Below are 17,429 nucleotides of genomic sequence, written 5' to 3'. Positions count from 1 at the left end.
CAACAAAGGAGCTTGCCCCTTTGTGTGCCCCTTCGTGCACGCCTGAAATGCGTGCCTGCACCTTCAAATACATCATTGAGACTACAGTGCTAGCCTACTTCTCTCTACAGAAGTGCTAGTTTGCACCCTAATCTACCTCAAGGAGTCTAAATAAAGCCTCATCTAACTCAAGAAGTCTAGCCTGCACCTCCCAACAGAAATGCTAGCTTGCACCTTCATCAGTTACAACAATGGAGCCAACCTACCTCATTGAAACCCTAACAGGACAAGGAATATATGGAAATCTTCATAGAACCTCCCAACACAAGCAAATAAAGAACGCAAAACTGATCTACCCCAAGATAAGTAACAACTCTCCTGCAATCTCTTCTTGCCTAATGTTCACTTTCTTATTACTAAATATTCAATCTCTGACAAAGAAAATCCCTTTAATAAATGACCTACTAGAAGAACAAAAACCTACCATATTCTGCATTACCAAAATATTGCTGAAAGACAGTGATATGTTTTCTTAAATCAAATTGATAACCCCAACTATGATATCTTTTACTTCCCCAGACACAAATGTAAAGGTAGCGGTCTATTAATAATCAGTAAAAAAAAAAAGATAAAAAATGTAAACCCTACAAAATAGAGATTAAACCTTCCTGCGAGGTGGCAATACTAAAATCAACACAAATTGTTTATTGCTCACCTGGAATACTCCTAAAAGGCTGCTCACCCCTAATTGAAATGTTCACAAAAGCATTTCCATCACCTGAATTCACAATAATTGTAGGAGACTTAAACCTACATGTAGACAACATACCAAAAACTACAGCATGCAAAATCTTCCTAGATACTATGGAAACAATGGGCTGGTCACAATTTAACCAACCCAACCAACCAAAGCAGGACACATCCTTGAGCTAATATTTGCCAATCACAATAACTGAATAATTACTTCATCACATTACATACTACCCTGGTCTGACAACCAACTAATAAAAGCAGAAATATCCCTCTTTAACACACAGAAAACCATATCATATATTAATGAATCATTCACATACAGAAAAAAAATAGAACTGAAAATACTTGAAGAGACTATTCAAAACAAGATAACTGATCTCAAATATGATAATGCCTCCTCAGCTTTTGACGCCTGGGATAAAATCATTAATGAAATAGCCGGTACTTTGCCCAGTCCAGAAAAAAAATTTCCAAAAAGAACGCAACACCTCTAAACATAATAAACCTTGGTATAGCGAAGAGCTAAGACACACTAAACAAACCCTGAGAAAATCTGAAAAGCAATGGCAGAAAAGCCAGTCTACAGAATCCCTAGAAAAATACAAATCCCTATTAACAAAATACTGTGAACAAATCAATAAAGCAAAGAGAGACTATTACGCTAAACAAATCAATGGCATAATATTTAATTCCAAATTACTCTTTGATACAGTTAAAAACCGAAATAAAGACCCATCTACATCCATCCCAAATAACCACTACTTTAAAAAGAACTCCTGCAATGAATATGCCACATCATTTCTAGACTTAGGGCCAGATTTTCAAATCTATGCCCGATTGTATAACATGCGCGCGCAGCTGTGCGCATGTTATAAAATCCGGGGTTGGCGTGCGCAAGAGGGTGCACACTTGTGCACCTCAGAAAGAACTTTCCTTCCACTCCCCACCTTCCCCTCCCTTCCCCTATCTAACCTTCCCCCCAGCCCTACCTAAATCCCCCCCCATACCTTTATTTCTTTATTTACGCCTGCCGGCCAAGTGCCGGCGCGCTGGAGGCCTTAGTCCTGCCCAGCCCCCGGCCCACCCACTCCCCACCCATTTTTTCAAGCCCCGAGACAATCGCGCGTCCCAGGGCTTGCGCGCGTCACCGAGCCTCCGCCCCAAACTCAATAGGTTGAAAACACAATTCTCCACCTGCTTACCAACAAAAGAACTGGACAAAAAACATGGGCAATCAAAATGGAACACATTCAACACAGTATCAAAACTTGAAATTAAACAAATTATAACTAAAATTAAACCTGCTATCCATCCACTGATCCCAATCCCCGCAAGGTCCCTGAAAATAGAACAGATTAATAACTACACCAATCACAACCATGATCAACTACTCGCTATCAGAAGCATTGGTTCCAGACAGAGCAAAACAAGCTGTGATTAAGCCAATCTTAAAAACTAAAACTGGCAGAATTGATCAGGACAGTTATCGACCAATATCCAATCTGCCTTTCATCACTAAAGTCCTAGAAAAAGTAGTGTTACCACAACTAGAAAGCTAATTAGAAGACAATAATATTCTATACTCAAACCAATTCGGTTTCAGAAAAGATCGCTCAGCAGAAACCTTCTAATTTCCTTAACCGACCCTGTACCACAGGGGTTTGACAATGATGAATCCTATATCCTAGAACTAATTGATCTTACAGCAGCCTTCGACACTGTAGACCACACCCTGCTGTGCTACCAGTTGAGAAAAACTGGAATAGACAGAAGGGTCATCAGCTGGCCTTCCTTCCTTCTCTTCCTTCCTAGTAGATAGATCATAAGAACATAAGAACATGCCATACTGGGTCAGATCAAGGGTCTATCAAGCCCAGCATCCTGTTTCCAACAGTTGCCAATTCAGGCCATAAGAACCTGGCAAGTACCCAAAAACTAAGTCTATTCCATGTTACTGTTGTTAGTAATAGCAGTAGCTATTTTCTAAGTCAATTATCCAATTATTTTTTAAACACAGCTATACTAACTGCATTAACCAAATCCTCTGGCAACAAATTCCAGAGTTTAATTGTGCGTTGAGTGAAATAGAACTTTCTCCCATTAGTTTTAAATGTGCCACATGCTAATTTCATGGAGTTTCCCCTAGTCCTTCTATTATCCGAAAGAGTAAATAACCGATTCACATTTACCCGTTCTAGACCTCTCATGATTTTAAACACCTCTATCATATCCCCCCCTCAGCTGTCTCTTCTCCAAGCTGAAAAGTTCTAACCTCTTTAGTCTTTCCTCATAGGGAAGCTGTTCCATCCCCTTTATCATTTTGGTCGCCCTTCTCTGTACCTTCTCCATCGCAACTATATCTTTTTTTAGATGAGGCGACCAGAATTGTACACAGTATTCAAGGTGCAATCTCACCATGGAGCGATACAGAGGCATTATGACATTTTCTGTTTTATTCACCATTCCCTTTCTAATAATTCCCAAATTCTATTTGCTTTTTTGACTGCCGCAGTCACTTATCCAACACCTTCCCAATCGATACAGGTGTCCCCCAGTGGTCAGCATTCTCAGCTACACTATTCAACATTTATATGATACTTCTATGTACATTACTACTGGAACTAGGAATCATCTTCCTATATGCAGACAACATACAATTCAACATACCATTAGACAAATCATTTGAAAAAACTGCTTCGACCCTGTCCAACTACATGAAGGCAATACAATAAAAACTATCTCAGCTGAATCTATCTCTGAACACAATAAAACCTGAAATTATGTGGTTAAGAAGAAATTCCACAATAATCAGACCGCCAACCCTAGATTTATGAAATTTTAAGATTACACTCTCAGATTAAGTACAAGACCTAGGAGTACAGATTGATGAGAATTTTTCAATGAAAAAGCATATAAGCAAATTAATAAAAACAGGATACACCAAAATGAGAATACTACACCGGCTGAAACCATTGCTAACAATAAAGACTTCCGCACTGTTTTACAAACATTAATATTTTCAGACATAGATTACTGCAACTCCCTATTACTTGGCTTATCCTCAGGACTACTAAAATCACTACAGTTACTACAAAATGCCTCAGCTAGACTCTTTCTAGAGGCAAGGAAATTTGACCACATCACCCCAATCCAGAATCCATTATAAAGTATTAATTCTGATTTTTAATATCATCATCAACATTAACCCATGTTTAATAGGAATGACTCTTCAACCTTACACCCTGCAGAGAGCCCTCAGATCTCAATACAAAGGACTTCTAAAGGTGCCTACAAAATGGAACACACACCTAACTCAAATAAGCGACAATGTTTTCCATAGCAGACTTTAAACTATGGAACTTTCTCCCAGAGTCTTCACACCAGATAACAGAAAGAAAGAGTTTCAAATGAGAACTGAAAACATGGCTTTTTAGAAACGCAAATGAAGTAACATAAAAATCCAATATGCTGATAAGATCACTGTCAGAACCTTAAATTATGCTAACAGACTGAGCAATAAGTTTTGAGCGATGTTAAGTGTAGACTGAGTATAATGAAATGGAAATCATAGGTTACAATCCTACCTCAAAGCACCCTAGTTACCATGTACTTGACAATGATGTATCTACCTGGAACATGCATTTGCTGCTGAGATGAATTAGATTATGTATAAATTTGACCTAGAAAATGTATTTGCTGTTATTTTGACCTAGAATAATATAGAAACAGAATAGGAATGTTGACCCAGTAACTGAAAGCTGAGTTTGTACACCATTGAGATCTTATTTTGGAATGACTGTATATAAAATGCCTAAATAAATAAGTATTTATTTATTTTTTATTTATTTAAATTCTTTTACTATACCGATACTCAAGACGAGGTCTTATCGTACTGGTTTACAATAGAAATAAATAAACAAACCTGCTTGGTCCTCCTCAGCTCACATGACCTCCTTTTTTCTTACCTGTAAAAATATGTTTCTGGCTAAAAATAAATATAGTTTTCTGTATTTGAAAGATTTTATTCTACACCTTTTAATGTGTAACATGGTCACTTTTTTCCAAAAAAGTCATAGAAATTGCCATCAGTAAATCGTCACACTAAAAATCCACATAAACAATTAAGGATATTTGTCAAAACACTTACATTTATTCTAAATCCTCTCATATAAATGTTATAAAAGACTTTTTTCCCAGGTAACTTAAGATTTCCTAAACTTGGTAATATAAGCCAAAACCCTATACTGTGGTCGATTTTAAAAGCCTTGTGCGCACCAAAACCAGGAGATATGCGTGTGTCTTGGACCTGTGCTCGCCGTGTAGATTTTAAAAGGCCCACAGCAACATGCATATCTCCTGTTTAGCGCAAAAAAATATTTTTGACAAAAATGGGCGGGGCTTGGTCTGGGCGGGACATGGACAGGCCGGGTCTGTAGCATGAATCCAGTGTGTAAGTATTTACATGCGCGAGTGTGCACCAGGGTCCCCTATTATGTACTTCTGCTATGGACAGCATGAAAGTAATAAAATTTAAAAAGAGGCTAGTTAGCAAAGTTTAGGGGGTGTGGGCTAACAGGGTCAAAAGTAGGCAAACTAACGGGGGGGGGGGGTTTAGAAAGGCCGATTGATTAACTGGGTGAACTGGGAATGAACTGGGAAAATGGGCTATAGCATTGGCATGTGTATCTACTGAAATCCCCCACACTTACACGGTCCAAGTGGCATTTGTGTACATGCACGCATCCATATAAACTGGGACGCAGAACCCATATTGAGAACTGCTTCTTCTAAACATGCTGTTATAAAGAAAACATCCTTCCCATATTAGATTTCTTTTTAAAAGACTTCTAGAAAAAAGCACCCCACTCTATTGATGTATTCAAGCCTACTGGGCTAACTGTATGCCAATTATATATGAATCTTTGTTCCATCCATCGAAGCATTAGGGAGATGTTCTCCCCCCCTTGGTAAACTAATCCACTGAATGATGAAGAACCGTATATCATCAACAGTATGATTTTGTGAAAGCCAATGTTTCACCAATGGTGATTCTAGGTGTTTAGTCCAAATACAACTTTTATATTGAATGATCCTGATTTTGATCGCAAGTTTAGTTTGTCCAATGTAAATCTTTAGACAAGGACACACAATCGCATACAGCACCTGAGTGGTTTCACAATCATAATGTGCTCTCAAAAAAAATATTTTATTTTTGGTTGTGAATGGTAAAAAACCTTAATTTGTAATGCATTGTGACAGACTGTACAATAGCCACATTCGAACTGTCCTGGTGTATCTTCATCAACCATTCTCATCCATGGTATTGTCATCATAAGTTTATCACATAAATTCGCTGCCCGAGGTTTTGCAAAAATTGGAAATGATTCAAAACCTTCATATATTTGTAGAATGTGCCAGTGATCTCTAATAATATTCTGTATTTGGTCAGAAAATTTCGAAAAGGGTAATGTACATACCACCCGTTGAGTTTCACAGTGGGTCTATTTAGTTAATATTATAACTCCCGATTAGCAAAAAGACCCTTTTACAAGCTTGACGAACAATCTTGCGGGGATAACCTCGATCTAAAAACTGTTTCTCCATCTATTCAGCCTTTATCATATATTCCTGTGTAGTACTACAGATCTGTCTTAGCTGTGTCCGTGGGTATATTATTACGTAGATTCATAGCGTGATAACTCTGATATTGCAGGAGAGTATTTCTATCTGTTCTTTTATTGTATATAGTAGTAGATAATCTCCTGTCTTGTTTTCTAACTACCATATCTAGAAATGTTACTTGCTGACAGTCATACTCAAATGAAAATTGAAGATGTTCATTCTGGGCATTCAACCAACTCAAAAAAATTCAAAGTAGCAGCCGTCCCTTTCCAGATGAAAAAAACATCGTCTATGAACCGTGTCTACATTACTATATTAGACCAAAATTCAGAACAATAAACAGATTCCTCAAATCTAGATACATAGATATATGCTAATAAGGGGGCCATTGTGGCCCCCTTAGCGGTTCCTTGTATTTGTTGGTAAAAACGATTATCAAAGCAGAAAAAATTCCCTTTAAGTGCAATAATTGCTAAATTAATAACAAATTCTACAAAATTGTAAGAAAATTCATAAGACTCCATTAGTATTTGTCTTATATTTATTAATGATTGGTTCTTGGGAATATTCATGTAAAGAGAAGTAATATCTGCTGTTACTAAAATATGTGATTCTTCTCCCAGTAATATAGGCTCAATAATTTGAATAAACTGAGTTGAATCTCGAAAATATGATCGAGCCGATGATATCATAGGACGCAAGAAAGTATCTACATACTGTGACAATGGTTCTAATATAGATTTTATTCCTGACATGATTGGTCAACCTGGAGGAGACTCCATAGACTTGTGAATCTTAGGTAACACATAGAAAATTGGTGTATGAGGAAATGGTTCCAATAGAAAATTGTACTCGGATGTACTAATAAACTTCCGACGTACCCCTTCCTGTAACACTGCTTGTATGTAAGTTTGTAATTCCATCATAGGATCACCCTCCAAAAGTTTATAGAATTTTTCATCTGATAATTGTCGATTAATCTCCACATAATATGTATCAATATTCATAACTACAATGCCCCCACCCTTATCAGCTGGACGAATAATCATACTCACATCTTGGCATAGTTTTTCACACGCTTGTTCTTCCCAAGATAAATTGTCAAAACAATGTATAGGTTGTTCTTCCATTTTATCCACCGCTTTAACTACCAATTGATTTTTTAAATTATTATTTATTTATCGAGTTTTATATACCGTCGTTCGGTTTCGCCATCACAACAGTTTAGAAGTTTCGATCAGAGACAGATAATTTACATGGGAAATGCAAAGGATCAAGAAATAGGAGACTGAGAAATAGGTGTGGGAGCAGGTATATTTAGATGCAAGTATCAGAGAGCTAGGTGATGGAGTGTATATATATATATGTCGAGGTAGCATTCACGGTGTTGGTGGGTAATCATAAGTGGTAGATAACAATAATTGGAGTGGAGAGGTTTACAGTTTACAGTAGAGACCTGAGTGTTCAGGTAGTTATGTTGTCAGCTTGGTGTGGTCATGTTTATTTCTGGGTAGGAGGTCAGTTGTGATGAGGTTGTTGTGCTGTTCTAGACTGTCTTTGTATGCCTTGGTGAACAGCCAGGTTTTTAGATCTTTCTTGAATTCTTTTAGGCTGGGTTGCATCCTTAGTTGGGTCGGGAGTGTGTTCCAAATTTTGGGGCTGGCGAGGGAGAAGGCTCTTTCTCGTGTTTTTGTGAGCTGTGCTGTGCAGATGGAGGGAATTTTTAGGAGGCCTTTGTTGTTTGATCTTAGATTTCATTGTTAGTTGTGAGGGCTGATGTTTAAGGCTGTCAATTTTGCTTGCTCTTTATGGGTTAATTTGTGTGTAATGGTCAGAGTTTTGTATTCAATGTGGAATTTTATTGGGAGCCAGTGTAGTGCTATAAGGATCGGTGTTATATGTTCTTTTTTTTTTCATTCCAGTTAAGATTCTGGAGGCTGTGTTTTGTAGTATTTGGAGTGGTCTGATGTTTGAGAATGGTAGGCCGAGTAGTAGGGAGTTACAGTAGTCGAGGTTGGAAAATATGAGTAGTTGAAGTACAGTTCTGAAGTCATCTGGTGTTAGAAATGGTTTTAGATGTCTTAGAGTGAGTAGCTTGTGATATCCCTTCTTGATTTTAGTTGTTATGTGGTTATTGAATGATAGTTCGTTGTCGATGATGACTTCTAGATTGCGTGTATGTGAGGTGGGGGAGATAGGTGTCATTTGATTCTCGAGTATGATGGGAGGTGGTGGTGATGGGCTGGGTTTCTGATCCATGATTATTATTTCGGTTTTTTCAATGTTTATTTTAAGTTTGATGTAGGTTAGTAGTTGCTTGATTGCAGATAGGTATGTGGCTGTTTTTTTGTATGTTTCTTCCAGTAAGTTTTGAATTGGTATCAGTAATTGTATGTCGTCGGCGTAAATGAAGTGGGTCAGATCGAGTTCTTTTAGGAGATGACATAGTGGTAGTAAGTATATGTTGAAGAGGGTTGCGGATAGGGCAGAACCTTGGGGGACCCCAGTGTTAAGATCAATTTTTTTGGAAAAGGTGTTGTTGATTGTTACTTGGTAGCTTCTGTTAGATAAGTTTGATGAGAACCACCGTAGGGTTGTGTCAGATAGATCTATTTCTGTGAGGCAGTCAAGGAGGATGGTGTGGTTTACTGTGTCGAAAGCTGCTGATAGGTCTAGAAGGATGAGTAGGAATTTTTGTCCAGTGTCAAACCCTCTAAGTATGGTGTCGTTCAGTGAGAGTAACAGTGATTCAGTGCTGTGGTTTTTTCTGAAGCCAAATTTCTCGGATATAGTATGTTGTTTGTTTCTAGATGGTCGGTGAGTTGGGAGTGTGCAACTTTTTCTATGACCTTGACTATGAGTGGTAGGTTTGATATAGTTTAGTGGGTTCTCGGGGTCTAGGTTGGTTGTCTTTTTTTTTAGGATAGGCTTGATTATTGCTGATTTGAGGCAGTTGGGGTAGTTTCCTTCCCTGAGAAATAGGTTTACAATGTCGGTTAGAGTTCTAGTTATGGTGGTTTCAATTATTTTGAGGGTTGGTATCAGAATGCTGTCGAGGGGGTGTATGGCTGGGTTCAATATTTTGATGATTGTTTGTATTTCTAGGGTGGATGCAGGGTCAAAATTTGACCAGGTTGGTAATCACTGGGTCTGGAGGTTCAGGAAGTAACCACTTCGATTTCCGATGAAACTTAACTTCCTTAGTGGGTGTAGATGAATCAGCAAAACATTTTTTAATTTTCAACAGCCAGAAAAACTTGTGTAGTGATACCCGGGTAGAGAAAGAATCATAGTTGAATGAAGGTACAAAAGAGAGCCTCCTTTCCAAAAAACTTAACTCATGCTGATTTAAACCACAAGAGGATAAATTGAACACTAAATGCGATAAGTCCTTTGAGATCTTGTTATCCTCTTGTCGTGTATGGGTCCCGATAGTAATGACCTCTCTGGGTCGTAATTGGTTCCTGCATAGTTTTTTCGTACATTACTAGAAGAATTCTGGTTTCTAGATGAGGATTCGGATGAATTTTCAAATGTAGAGTCTCTTAGGGAAGGCAATGGTAAGCTTTGTGTGATATCGATCTTTTTTCTTTGAGAAACATATATTGATGTGAGGTGGGATAAAGAAAGAAATTGTTCATGTTGTATGTTTTTTGAATTTTTGGAGATATAAAACAATGTTTGTAATATGAAAGTGGAAAGTAAAAATTGAACAGAGCCCAAAGCTCAACTGAGATACTTTTTGTGTGAGTATAAGATTTGATGTAAAGGGAAACATGGGAGGTATGGGAAAATATGAAAAGTTTCTTAATACATGTAATTTTATGTTTTTAAGATGGTATGAAAACTGTTATTACAGTTCCCCCTGATGAAGCCGTCTGGGTTGTAAAACATCAAGGCCTTTATGTTGGGGTGTGTGAATTTTTGTGAATACGTTTGTGAACATGCCTGGCAAAAAATAGGAGGTTTGAAATTTGGTTCAACCAGAGAAAAGAAGGAATACTACAATTTGATTGAGTTATACCTTGTGGAGAAGAAAAATATGAACATTTTTTCAGATTGATGGGCATCTTTGGGCAATAACAGTGTTTGTAATGATTTTAGGGTAGATTTACATGTAATGGTAAGAAGGAATTCTGCTGTGTATGTTTTTGATAAAAAGATTGTAAAAAAAACTTTAATAAAAAGATTGTGAAAAAAACATAAAGAAATAAAAGTTTGAATACTAGGTGGGATGTATTTGATTTATCCTCATATATGATTATATATATATATATATATATACAAAATGAAATACATTTGAATTATTAAAATGTGTGGTTAGTCTCAGATCGTAGTGCTTTAATATATCATCAATAATCCATAAATAAATACTCAGATTTGTTCCATGCTGCGGACAATAGAGCTGTGCAGCTTGAACTTTTCCTTGGTTGATGAAGTGTTCTTTTTTTGTTGTTGATATTTTAAGTGATACTGGGACGGGGGACTTCCATTTTTTAGCAAGCTGGTAACAAATGTCTTTATTCATTGTATACAGAAAAAAATATACATTTCTTTTTTCATTTTTTTCAAACTTGAATATCTATATATAATAGAAACTTGGAAATAAAATATGGGAACTCCTGGGACTTATAATTTAGTTTTTGTCCTGGCAGTTTCCTTCTGCTCTAGTGGGGCTATAGCACCATGAATCTTCATTTCCCAACTACTTGGGAACTACTATTTTTTTATTCCCCTCCCCCCCCCGGTCTCCTATCATTGAAGACAAAACATCACAGCGGCAGTACTTGGCCTTGAGCCACAGACCATGTACGCTATGGAATCTGTTATGTGTGCAACCTTGGTGTGGCCAATAGGTATTGCCACGTGTGATGGCTGAAACGCCTTCCCTATTGGGACCTGTAAATACTGCCTCCACAGCATCCCCAGCTCTGGCCAGGCAGTGGAACAGAAACCAAGCTGAGGAGCTAAACCCAGGTCTCCTGCCTGGTACTGAAACTGCAACTTCTATTGACACACAAATTAAAGCATAGCACTTACTTTTGTGATATCCTGATGTCTGCTTGGAGCATGTCTCACATTCTTCCTTTCACCCCTCACAATGGAAGAGTGTTCACTTGGGTACACATTTTTAAGTAAAATATTTCAGCCCCCAAGTTGGAGCTTACTGAAATATCTTTATAACATAGGAATTGTATAGAAAAAAAACTGCAATTTTTTTTTTGATGCATCGTGAAGCTTATCTGTAGAATATGGAATTTTGATTCTGTCTTCTTGATAACATGGCAGATAAATTGAACTGCATTTTTAAGACAGGTAATGTGATGATAGAAAAGGTGTACACACAGTAATTTGTTAAATGAAAGTAATGTATGTGTGTATATGGTTTCTAAGAACGAGCTAATGAAAAAGATTTGCTCTTCTGATCTTTATGTGCATCAAGACCCCCTGAGGTATAAATAATATTGTGGTAAGGTAGCATTCAGATGTGCATCTACTGTACTGTGAAGTCTGCCTTCTGCATTCCACTCGTGCTGTCAGTAGATGAGCACCATCTCAGTACATCACTGATATATATCGGTCAATTAACGTGGGATGCCTGAATGGAATTTTCATGGAATTTGTCACCGTAACAAAAATGCACATATCCCTAATTCTGTGTTGTGTAAACTTTGTCCTTTGCAGGTTGTCTTGTGCTTCTCACCAGTGGGTTTCACATTAAGGGGCAGAGCCAGAAAGTTTCCAGCTCTGGTGAACTGTACAGCTATTGACTGGTTTCATGCCTGGCCGACGATGGCTCTGCAATCTGTCAGTGGAAGTTTTATTGAAAAGCTCGATGGGTTTGATGTAAGTTTCTTCTGCTCTATTACACTATTGCTTCCAAGCTGATAAAATATATCCAAGAAAGAAATATTTCATATCTCTCTAGACCTTATCATACCTAGAATTAAGGCCAGCTTCATGACTCAAGTTGTCTTTAAAAGATGCTCTGCACTAGGTCATCCAAGTGAGTGAAAGCAGTTACAGCCTAAAACAGCAGTGATACGACTGCATTTGCCACCTGTGCATCTGTCTAAAGAGAACCACTCACTACTGGGCAGACTGGATGGGACATTTATGGTCTTCATCTGTCATCACTTACTATGTTATTATAATATATATATATATATATACGTGCTCCTTGAGTGTGTCACCACAGAAGCTTGATTTGTTTTAGTAGGTCTTCAGTTAGCAGTGGTGAAGTCAGACAATAATATCTGTGTGCACTCTTGTGAAATATTTGATCTCCTTTGGATAGTCAGTTCTTCCAAGCTCTTGGAAATGTTGTGTGCCATTATGAAGAGTGTTAATAAGGAGCATCAGTGAAGAGGTTGGGGATGGAATCAGGAGGAAGAATGCCATCAGACAGAGGCAGGGGGTGCAGGAAAGAGAGAAACAGTTTTTCCAAGTGGGTGATGTTGAGGAAAAGAAGCAATATAGGGGCCGATGCAATACGGTGCGCAGAGCCGAGCGCACTGTTAACCTGCAATCGGACGCAGGCAGAATAGGCGATAATCAATCCCCTAATGCAATAAGGGGATTAGCGCATATTCAACGCGCGTCCAACGCGTAGTGAATCTAATATCACTCATCACATGCAAATGCATGTGAATGAGGCTATTAGGCATTCACTCCCGATGCAAAAAAACAAACGTGCGTCTCGGATGCACATTTAAGTGTCATCTATTAATGCCTGCCTGGAGCAGGCGTTAATAGCTGTGCGCATCAAAAAAAAGAACAGAAAAGTAGAAAAAACTGCTTTTCTGTACTCTCTCCTACTTAATATCATTGTGATATTAAGTAGGATGAAAAATAAAAGAAACAAAAGTAAAAAAAAGAAAAATTGACAGTTGGACCCGCCACGAAAAACGACGCCAATAAACCCAGCGTCAATTTTCGTGACTGCCATCCGCCGGTAAGGAAAACCGATGCTGAGTCTATCGGTGTTAGTTTTTGTGACATCCATCCACCGGTAAGGAAAACCGATGCCAATAAACTCGGCATCTGTTTTCCTTACTGCCATACGCCGGTCACGAAAACTGACGCTGGGTTTATCAGCGTCGGTTTTCATGGCTGTCCGCCAGTAAGGAAAACCAATTGGGTTCGCGTTAGCTAACACGACCCCCTCATTTAAATATTGCATGGCGCATTAAGAGAGCAGGCGCTGACTGTTGAACGCCTGCTTTCTATGTGACTTTATTGCATCGGCCCCATAGTGAGGTGTGCAGGAGGAAAAGGAAGTACAGCAGTGACAGGTTGTGAGTAGGGTTGCCAACTGCCTAGTTTTCGACCAGACAGCCAGGTTTTCAGCTATGCTGTATAGTGTCTGGTCAGAAGTATTGACTGGACACTGAAAATCTGATTTTTGCAAAAGGCTCCTCTTTCCCACAGCTTCCTGGTTATAGGGAAAGACAGAGCAGAGAGCAGAACTGTGTTCCTGTCTGCATGCCTGCCTCCTTTCCTGTGTTGAGATTAGATGGAATTGGGAGAGGAGGCGGGGCAAAAAACACAGCTCTCAGTTCCCAGTGGTTCCACAGATCTCTGCAGCAATGCCCTCTGGGTCCTTCCCCCTCCCTTACTGAGTGTTGGGCTAAGACCCGAGAGAGGGGCTGCAGCGAGCCAGCTGAGGGGTACCAGAACAGAGGAGGGGAAGAGACAGTCTGAATCACAGGGTGAGGAAAGGGGAGAGACAGAGAAAAGGGGAGGGGAAGGAAGATAGCCACATGAGGAACAGGGGAGGAAAGAGACACAGAGGGGGTATGGAAGGAAAGAAGGTCACAGGGAAGGGGAGAGGAGAATGGGAGCTTCAGGGAAGGAGGGAAACATAGATGGGGGAAGGGAAAGAAGAGACAGAAGAGGCACAAAGGCAAAAGGGGGAGACAGGAAGAAAGGAGATAGAGAGAGGAAGGCACGGGGGGGGGGGCAGACGGAGACAGGAGGGAGAGAAAGACAAGAGTATGGGTAGGGAGGGGACTAGAGATAGGAGGGTAGCATGAAAAGAATACACAGAGGAAGGGGAGGGCATATTGAGAGACAGGTGGCAAAAGAGAGATACAGATGAAAGACTTGGAATGTTTTAAGGAAAGGGAAAGCGAATCACCTGTATCTGAGAGAGAAGGCTGTGTGTTTGCGAGTGTGTGTGTATATGAGAGGAGGCCCCAATTATATAACCATGCATCCACCAAAGCACGAGTGTTTTCCTTTTCTGGCCACTTGTTATGGAACACTATGCCCACTGAACTACGCCTCGAGTTGTCTCCCAAGATATTCAAGCAAAAACTCAAGACATGGTTATTCACTCATGCTTATACATGATTTATTTATTTATTTATTTATTTGAGTTTTTTTTCTATACCGGCATTCACGGAAGTTCGTATCATGTCGGTTTACATAAAACAAGGGGTGATCAATAAATTATAAACGTACATAACTATAACATGAGAATATACATTTACAAATTATAACAAATTATAACAAGTGCGCAGAAAAAGCAGTTACAATAAAACAAGGATGGTTCTAACTGGGAGTAGAAGAAGAGGATGATAGAAGTTTAACAAGAAGTAGAACGTGCAGTGGTTGGTAAGTCTGTATCAGTTTAATGGGTGATAATCAGTCTTGCTGTATTTGGTGGAAGAGCATCAGTCAGGGTCCGGAAAGGCTTTCTTGAACAGCCATGTCTTAAGTCTTTTTCTGAAGGTTGGAAGACATGGTTCCTGTCGTAATTCTAAGGGGATTGAGTTCCATAGTGGGGGACCTGCTGTAGAGAAGGCCCTGCCTCTCAGTGTTATATGTTGGGTGGTATTGGCGTGTGGTACCTGTAGACATTCTCTGTACGCTTCTCTGATGGGTCTGTTGGAGGAGTGTTTTTTGAGTGCTATTTGTAGATTGAGAGGAGCCAGTCCATGAATATTTTTGAAGATTGTGGTAAGGGATTTATGGATTATTCTGTAGTGGATTGGCAGCCAGTGAAGGTCTTTAAGTACTGGCGTAATGTGATCTCTTCTCCTCTTGTTCGTTAGGATTCTTGCTGCCGTGTTCTGAATCATTTGGAGAGGTTTAGTATGGGATGATGGGAGGCCTAGTAGAATAGCGTTGCAGTAATCTATTTTCACAAAGATTATTGCTTGGAGCACTGTTCTGTAATATATATAACATGATATATATATATGTTTCTACTCCCTATATATGCCCTTCTTTTATCCACCCAATATATCTTCGTTATGCACCAATTCTGTTTTGCTCCTTATAACTGCTTAATACATTCAATACCCTCTATTTAACCGCTCCTACATGGACTTTCCATCTCTCCCCCTATTTGCCATCTCTAACTTATAAATCCATTCTTTCATTTATCCTTCCTGAATTTTATACCTAGTGTTCCTAGGCTCCCTATATTATTCTTTAAACTATGTTTAATTCAGTTCAGTTAAGTTGTATTTAATTGATATGTTTCGCTTTAATTATATTTACTTGTTTCATGTTTAAGAATTCATATATTAACCTTATGTTAAATGTATAACGCTCTGGCGTATGTTCCTGTTCTCTGTACACCGACGCGATATCTCTGATGAGCGGCGGTATATAAAAAACTTTAAATAAAAAAAGAAAATTAAGGGTTGTCGCAGCCCCCTCCCCCCCCCCCCCCCAATAGTCAAAATTGTTGGGGCTCAGTGCCCCATCCCCCAAATTTCTCATAAATCTTTGATTTTCAGTGGGAAACCCCCCCCCCCCCCCGGACCACCCCGACACCTCCAAATCTTTTAAATTGGAAGAGGATCCCACGATGGGACCTGGGGCATCCCCAAGTCCTGGTCCTAGTCTGTATCATTTTTCAAAATGGCACCAACCTGACCTTGCCCCTATCTAATAACAGGGGCAAGGTCCGGGGATCAGACACATGTAAAACCCAGGTCTAAAGGGTGAAATTTCAAAGAGATGCTGGTGCCAGAAAGCGCAGATGCGTGTGCATCTATCACAGGTGCCTCTCCGACCTATTTTATAAACCTCCACACTTACACGCACAAGTCCCGGTGCATAAACAAATCGGTGAACTTAAAAAAGGGGGCAGGGCCAGCATTTACTCACAGAACTTCTGATTTTATAACCAGCGCAAGCGGCACACGTACGACTATTACCTGCGCCCATAACATTCTTTATAGCCACTTACTGATTTGATGAAGGGGCTATTCAAACTAGGGGGCATGCAGGCTGAATAACCAGTGGGGCTTTGGTGACCTAGGGATTGACTGGGCAAACCGGTGCACTAATTTGTAAAACTGGTTATTTTCTGCACGCACATATGTTATAAAATTACCTCACTTGCACCTGTAAAAGCCAACATTTCCTAGGGAAAATGCATGATTAGCAGATGCTCATACAAGTACTTAAAGTTAGGAGTGCACATGTACGTGCTGGGGTGTATTTTATAAAATCCTCGCACACTTGTGCGGATGATACAAAATGCTAGTGCTTGTGCGCTTGCCCCCCTGTGGTCGTCTGACAGCTCCAGTCCGCTGGAACACAGCTGGGTCATCAGTCTCCTGTTCTCTGTGGCAGGACACCAGGACTTTCTTTTACCAAACTTGACAAGAAAGGTGTGTGTACAAGTCTGTGTGCCTCTGCGCGAGGCTAAAAGAACATAAAAAAACACTCTGGCCAAAAGCAGCTCCCCCTCCAAAAACAAAAAAGACAGGAAGTGTCCAATCCTCTTCCTCAGAGCAGTTAACAGGACTTCTCCCTTCTGGCAAATGGGATACATTCTCCTTCTGCTCAGCGCACAGGGTTGCAAATCAACAAACACAAAAAAACCCTTGTGGTTAATCACAGTCTTTCTTCCAGGGAATGAAACAGTTTTTCTCCTTTTGAATTATAGCACGGCTCAGCACGCAGGTTTGCACAGCAAGAAACACAAAACAAGCTGAGCAGGTTTAAACACCTCCCACCTGTGGTAGGGTCAGCCCTGCCACAACCTCCCTCCCACAAATATCTTTCTCTGCTGAAAGTTCCTTTTCTTCTCCAGCTTATAAATCCCTTGG

General features: G+C 39.5%; 1 protein-coding gene across 2 annotated transcripts in view; it reads left to right on the top strand.

Moving 5' to 3' along the window:
* Positions 1-17,429, top strand: part of LOC115093684 (dynein heavy chain 11, axonemal-like) — a 586,171-nt gene that overhangs the window by 299,760 nt on the left and 268,982 nt on the right. For both annotated transcript variants that reach the window (XM_029605802.1, XM_029605803.1), the window contains one exon: positions 12,040-12,201. In XM_029605802.1, coding sequence (XP_029461662.1) covers positions 12,040-12,201 — 162 coding nt within the window. The remainder of the gene's footprint in view (positions 1-12,039; positions 12,202-17,429) is intronic.

The sequence above is a fragment of the Rhinatrema bivittatum genome, chromosome 6 (genome assembly GCF_901001135.1).
Source record: "Rhinatrema bivittatum chromosome 6, aRhiBiv1.1, whole genome shotgun sequence".
In the NCBI taxonomy this organism is placed as follows: Eukaryota; Metazoa; Chordata; class Amphibia; order Gymnophiona; family Rhinatrematidae; genus Rhinatrema; species Rhinatrema bivittatum.
Note: the sequence above shows the minus strand (reverse complement) of the source record. Positions and strands in the feature narration are given on the sequence as shown.